We start from the raw sequence: 6,490 nt of genomic DNA, 5'->3' as shown, positions 1-6,490 counted from the left end.
TTTAATTTTCAACAGGAATGCCTCTTCTATCCATTCTGAATATTTTATCTCCACCAGTGGAAGTACTCTATGCTTAACACACCTCTACGCGGTCCAGCAGGAACAAAGGGTGTTCGCAAAGGCTCAGCAAAGAGGTGAACGTCAGCCAGATAATTAAGAGAACAAATCATGGGGAAAAACTGAAACAAAACACTCTTCTACACACTGCAGAGGAAAAAAGCCACACTATTTGCATTCCAGGCGCCCAAAGCAGGGAATAAACAGCAGTTTTTGGAGCGTGACATGTTAAACACATTGCCTGTTGGCTACAGCCGTCCCAAACAGCTTTGTGAAATACCCCGTTCTGTGTTTGGAGATGCTGAGAATGGCTTTTTAACCATTTACAAGCTAGATACAAGCCTGCTAAACTGAACTGAATTTGAGTGTCATTTCATCAAAGAACAGTCTGCTGGATTAGAATTAATACTGAACAGCTTCACATTTGCAGCTGAATCACTGGAAACAGTTGTGGAAGCACAGGTAGGGCATTTCAGGGGTAATGGGATGTTGCATGGCTGTTAAACTGCTTGTTTGTGAGTTAGTCATGGCAGGTTGAAGTGCAGAACGGTTGGATAGCTTCGCAGAGCTCGGGGCCATACAGAGGACGGAAAACAGGGAGCAGGTTACAGTGACGCAGAGCCACATAAAAGAAATTTACACCCAGCACAGAGGAAGGAAGGGAGCAAAGAAGGAAGGAAGGAAGGAAAGAAGGAGGGAGCAGTGGGAGGATGGGTTTGAGTTTTTTTTTTAGACCTCAGGGAAGCCAAGGTGTTTAGTGATGGCTGGATACCCGGGATCCCTGAATTCATTTCACAGTTTTGGAGAAAATAAAACAGCACTGCGGGCACATCCTCTGGTCGTGTTGATGTTCCTCCTCAGGCCCCGTAGAAATGTTTGCCATATGGACAAACAGTCACCTCAGACGTTCACAACTGGGATCCTGACACAGCAACAAACACAGACAGAGAAGAGTGAGAAAGAAAGAGCGAAAGAAAGAAGATAAAAAGGAAGGAGAGAGTGTTGTGGGAAGCTTGGGAGGCCTGATGATGGGAGGAAAGACAGAAAAAGAGAGGAGAAGTGGAGCAGAGAGGCCTGAAGCTGGAAACCCAGCGCACACGCAAACGGAAAACTGGATCACAGGGGACTGAAAGGACGGCGGGGGGAAGAGACGGAAGGGAAGGAGGAAGAGGAGGAAGGTGGAGGAAAAGCTTACTGGGGGAGGAGGGGGTGGTGAGAGGGAGCACTGGAGTATAGCTCTATAATTATCCTGATTGAGATTAACTTTAAATACCCTTGCATAAAAGCATCATTTCATGGACGGGGGCTGGGCGCCTTTTCACAGGCCCCACGATGACTCATCTGGAAAGAGAGTTTAAAACACCGATACATCTTACGGCAGAACCAACACTCCAGGCCCGAATACTCCACAGAGAATAGCACTGCTGTCCAATTATGCTCCATGTACATCCTAACAATGCCACGCAAACGGGGTGATAAGGCGGCTACACACACGCACACACACACACACACATACACATATATACAAAGAAGCAAACTTTAATCCAGAGGTCCACAGTGGCTCACACATGAACATCAGACTTATATACACACACACTCAGACTGTGCAGAGCTGGTGAGGCGACTCATTACCTCTCCCTGTCGGTGAAGGAGGAGGAGGTGCTGTGCAACGTCTGCCGGCTGTCCTCCGATGCGAGGGAACGAGGGAGCGCAAGGGAGAGGGGGGGTGCCACGCCACGGGAAAGCGGGGGCGGATGCTGGGAACAGCTGCGATCGTAACTGGGAGAGGAGGATTGTCAGACGGATAGATGGAGATGGGGGGGGGGGGGGGGCGGAGAGGGAGGAGTGGGGATGGAAGAAAAAGAGGAAGGAAGAAATATATAATGTATTAAAGAAGGAAAAGGAAGAGGGTAAAGAGAGGGATGGAGAGTGAAGAAGAGGGGAAAGGGGGTTGGTGGACAAGAGGAAAAAGAATGAAGGATGGGAAAAGAAAAAAGACGGAGAAGACGAGGGACGGGAATAGAAATAGAGATCAAAGGACGAAAAATAAAGTTGGAGTTTGAAGGAGACGGATTACAGTATAATAAGGATAGAGAGGGAGACACAGATAGGACATGATAGAGGGAGAGGTTGGAATGAATGAAGGGAGACATACGGGGAAACAGATCCGGAAAAACAGCAGAAGAGAGACAAAAGACAGAGGGGGTGGAGAGACAAGAAACACAGTCAGAGAGCATCAAGAACAGCCGAGCTATTTAGCATCAGCGAACACATTACACTGCCACTGTGCGAGAGAATTAGTGCACTCATCGGACTCATTAAAACACTGTCAGAGAGGAGAGGGAGGCAGAGCGAGAAATGGGGAAGTAGACAGCCACTGGGATGAGAAGGGGGGAGGGAGTCCGAAGGGCTGAGGTGCAAACGATGCAACAAGGCGAAGAAATGGACAGAGGGGGTGATGCATCACTGAGGTGGCGTGCCATTACTTCAGCGTGGAGAGTGAGTTACGGTGAAGGCACAGTCGAGAGTCACGGGTTCACAGGCTCTTAAGAATACTTTAGACACACAACAAAGCTGTTCTTGCGGCCGTAAAAGCCTTCCCACACCCTCATCTTTCCCTCTGTAACACCTGTCCTCTGCTGGCTGACTTCATCTCTCTTTACGCGCACACAGGCGCACACGCACGCACAAACACAGTCACGCTTGATAACATTAGCCACACTGACGAGTTTAGGGCAGGGAAAATCACTGAGCACATATGCCGCTCTTCTATACTCATAATGAACTGGACGGTGGCCAATTTCCACTATAGGCTATCATTTCAGTCCATCTGTACCCCCCCACTCTCCCGTTCTTTCCGCGGCACTTTCTCCATCTAACACATGGCGTTATTTACACATTTATGACACTGAAGCACGAGCCAGTCTATAGAGAGAGAGAGAGGGGGGGGGGGGGGGGGGGGGGCTGCTGCCATGTCTCCGGTCTGAGTCCCTGCATTTCTCACTTTTGTGATGCCACTTTGGATCCACCGGTTGCGTGGGTTTTTCCTCCACGGCGGGAGCCGGTAAAGTAAGTTATCGAAATAACAGCGAAGGCCAGGCTCAGGAACAGAGAGAAAAGGGGGCTTATCGTGTATCAGCTCACAGCAAGCTGGAGGATTATCTGTGGATCTGCTGCCGGACTGGCGGTGCTGGGAGAGATAGGAGACTGGTGAGGGAGATAAGACGAGTACCGGCTGTGCAAAGACAGGCTGTGTTAGACCAAGGCAATAACGATAACCGGAGGTAAGTGAAGAACCTGAAGGAAGAGTGGGGACACGGGTATTCAGAGAAAGGGGGAGAAAAAAAATCCCAGGGAGGCAAAGGGGAAGGAGGCCTAAGTGGAAGGAAGGAAGGAAGGAAGGAGGAAGGGAGGGTTCAGAGAGAAAGAGAGGGGAGGTAATGTAGGAGTGTGGGAGCAAAATTGAGATTAAGAGAGAGTATGGAAAAAAAAAAAGAATATGAGGGAGAACAAATTATACGGATTCATGCAATGAAATGGCAAATTGTGATACAAGAGAAATGTGGGTAAGATGAGCAGATAAGAGAATTACAGTAAGGAAGAGGGGAGTAAAAGTATAAATTAGTGAGAAAGACAAGGAGACGAAAAGAAAGAAAAAAGAAATGAGGACGCAGAGTGCGAGATGCGGGAAGAGGAGAGCGATCCCAGTGGTCAAATAAACTAGGTGTTATTGGTTTGATCAGCAAAGCGTGGAAGTGCTCCACTACATCACAGAGATGACTCCCCATTTCCAGCTAATGGCCATGTGTGCAGCAAACAGTTCCTACCAGGCCCGTTTGTTTAAAGCACATTGATACCAGTGACACCATGTTATTGCCCAATCCTGTGACCTAACAGATCTGTTTATGTGCCCCCTCCCCCTCATCCTAATGGTTGGAGTGAATGTTTAATCATTGCAACTTTAATGGCACTAAATGACACATCTGTGCCAACTATGACTTTCAGGAACGCAACTGTTGTTAATAAAGTCATTAGTAAGCAATCTGAGGGGGGGGGGGGGGGGGGGGGGGGTATGCACTGTCGACCCATTGCTTAATCATAAGTAACAGACACACTGACAAGATAGACAGACCAACATGCACATGCAAACACATTTGCAACCACTAAGGTCTCATCTTGCAACTATGTTAACATTTATGTATGTATGTAACTCGATTCATCTCTCTGTCAGTAGTTATTGACCAGTTAAAACTAAGCTGTGTTTACCCACAACAACTCTAAACATGCCCATGAATAATACCTGCAGGATTAGTCCCTCTCATTTTGTCTTTTTTAGAGGTCTGAGTAGGTTCAAAGATCTAGTCATTAACAAGAAAAAGGCCAAGATTAAACTAAAGGCTGAAAAAAACTAATTTGTGCAGCAGAAGTATGTTTTTTTTTTCTTTCCTATTTTATTAATCATCTTATGTCCCCTCAGGTTTATCTTGTGACACCCAGGTTGGGAACCCCTCTTCTAAGTCATTCTAAAATTGACCTCAATACAAAAAAATAAATAAATAAATACATTTTTTCAGAACAAATATAATTCAGGTCAACAAAATGGTTTCAGATCAAGCACCTAATTTAACCCCATTAGTCTTGAAGTGTCCAGTTTAGAAATATGACATGCTGTCATATTAGGGGAAGCATCTCACACCGGTCTGCACCTCGCTGTGTATGTGCATTCAAACTTTTGAATGCACATAAACAGAGAGTGTTCCTAATTTAAAAAACCTGAGGTATTTTAACTAGGAGAATCAGCATTGCCCTCCTGCAGTGGGACAGGTGTCCAGCTCACACAGGGGACGTTTGCTGATCATTCATTCTTATTCAGTGATGCCCACTTTATGTTTATGTGACCATACACACAGATACAAGATTTTGGAGGAGAGATGTGGTTCCTACCAGAGTTTGGCTATAATGACGACTGCCGTCAGGATGAGCAGCGAGGAGATGGTCACGGTGACGTAGAACTGAGGGTCCACTGTAACACACACATACACACACACATACTCATGCAGTTACTAATCTCAGACCGTGACCATTTATAATTGTATCCAGAACAAAAGAAGAAATCAATGAAGTCAGCTGAAACATGAAATTGGATGTGCAAGACTCTGGCCTCCAACTATAACACCAGTCCGGTGACGTCTTCCCTGTATCTTGCAGTTTGACGGCCAGTTCCTCCCTGTGAGTGATGAGAACTTTATTAGGCATTCCCCGCCACAGACTCAGCCGGCTGCACACAGCAGGGTGTCAGCCTTCACCCTGGTGACAGCTAATTCCCTGGAGGACTCCTTGGCATGTGTGTGTGTTCACATGAACTGCAGCTCATGGCCACCTTTATTTAGAAATCCTTCATGTGCATCTCCTGATGCCCACCTTCCTCAGGCTCTGTCTCCTCCGCCTCCGTCCCTCCATCCTCCACTCCCTCCTGCTCCCTGGACTCCAGCAGTGTCTGGTCTTGGGGCTGGATGCTTGCGTCAGGATAAGGCCAGTCCTCAGATGTGGTGGTGGTGCTGGCCTCCTGCTGGTTCCCGTGCTGATGCAAGGGGTCAGTTTCCTGGCTGGAGAATAAGTGGTAGGTCTCATCCTCCAGCGGCTGTGTGGGACCCCAGACCACTGCCCACAGAGGGGTGGGTGTAACCTGGGCCGTGACAGACAGCTGGACCGACAGGGCGTCCACCTGCTCCTCGCCCTCGGTGTCGTCACGGTTACAGGTGGAGGGTTGTGTCACCAGAGCAACCAGGAGGAGAGAGACGAGGGCAGTCAGTCGTGCGACAGGAGAGATGGAACTGGAAGAGAGGTGGAGGACAGAATGAGAGGTGGTGGAGTGACAAAGAAGTTATCAGAGAACAAGTACTGTCCACAGGCGCCCTGCTCGACCTCAACAGCTCAGACACTGATTCCCATGCCGGCCATCACTCAGAATGACATTTTATGCATCTGCACCCCATACAGCCCTCATTCACATCTGAAACTATCCATCTTACCATCTCTCCATCGCTTCGCTCTGTTCACTGGGACTCCGCTCCTCCGATCATCTCTCTCTGTAAGACAAGACAGAGGGGCAAGAGAGGGATGGAGAGGGGGAGAGAAAGGGGGAGGGTCCAGCTTTTTTTCCCTTCTTTTATGTTCTCAGACAAAAAAGCATGTAAACATAGACACCAGCAACAGTGCTGGCAGAAAGCCAACTCTGTCACCTTTTTCAAAAACACATACACAGGCTCCCACGGGCTTTTAAATTTAACGCTCAATTATGCACCACATGTTTGTACAGATCCACATCTGCATGCAAAAACACCCAGAAGTACACACTCATTTTCTGTTCTGCTCTCTCACACACACTTACAGAGCACACACCTGAGCACAACACATTAATCATCATTAGAGA

The 6,490-nt window shown here is 47.8% G+C and overlaps 1 protein-coding gene across 1 annotated transcript; it reads right to left on the bottom strand.

Moving 5' to 3' along the window:
- Positions 1-1,685: 1,685 nt before the first annotated feature.
- On the bottom strand, positions 1,686-6,100 carry LOC121185556 (PILR alpha associated neural protein). The gene is made up of 4 exons (XM_041043776.1): positions 6,090-6,100; positions 5,479-5,891; positions 5,002-5,080; positions 1,686-1,836 (listed from the first exon to the last, which is right to left on the bottom strand). The coding sequence occupies exons 1-4, from the start codon at positions 6,098-6,100 to the stop codon at positions 1,686-1,688; spliced, it is 654 nt and encodes a 217-aa protein (XP_040899710.1).
- Between the last annotated feature and the right edge of the window lie 390 nt (positions 6,101-6,490).

The sequence above is a fragment of the Toxotes jaculatrix genome, chromosome 8 (genome assembly GCF_017976425.1).
Source record: "Toxotes jaculatrix isolate fToxJac2 chromosome 8, fToxJac2.pri, whole genome shotgun sequence".
NCBI lineage: Eukaryota > Metazoa > Chordata > Actinopteri > Toxotidae > Toxotes > Toxotes jaculatrix.
This window is presented reverse-complemented; position numbering and strand designations above follow the sequence as displayed.

Coding starts and splice junctions, on each gene's coding strand:
- LOC121185556 (XM_041043776.1), bottom strand. Junction 5,081..5,478: donor GGAGACAGAGCCTGAGGAAG/GTGGGCATCAGG, acceptor TGTGTGTTACAG/TGGACCCTCAGTTCTACGTC. Junction 1,837..5,001: donor GTCATTATAGCCAAACTCTG/GTAGGAACCACA, acceptor CTCCTCTCCCAG/TTACGATCGCAGCTGTTCCC.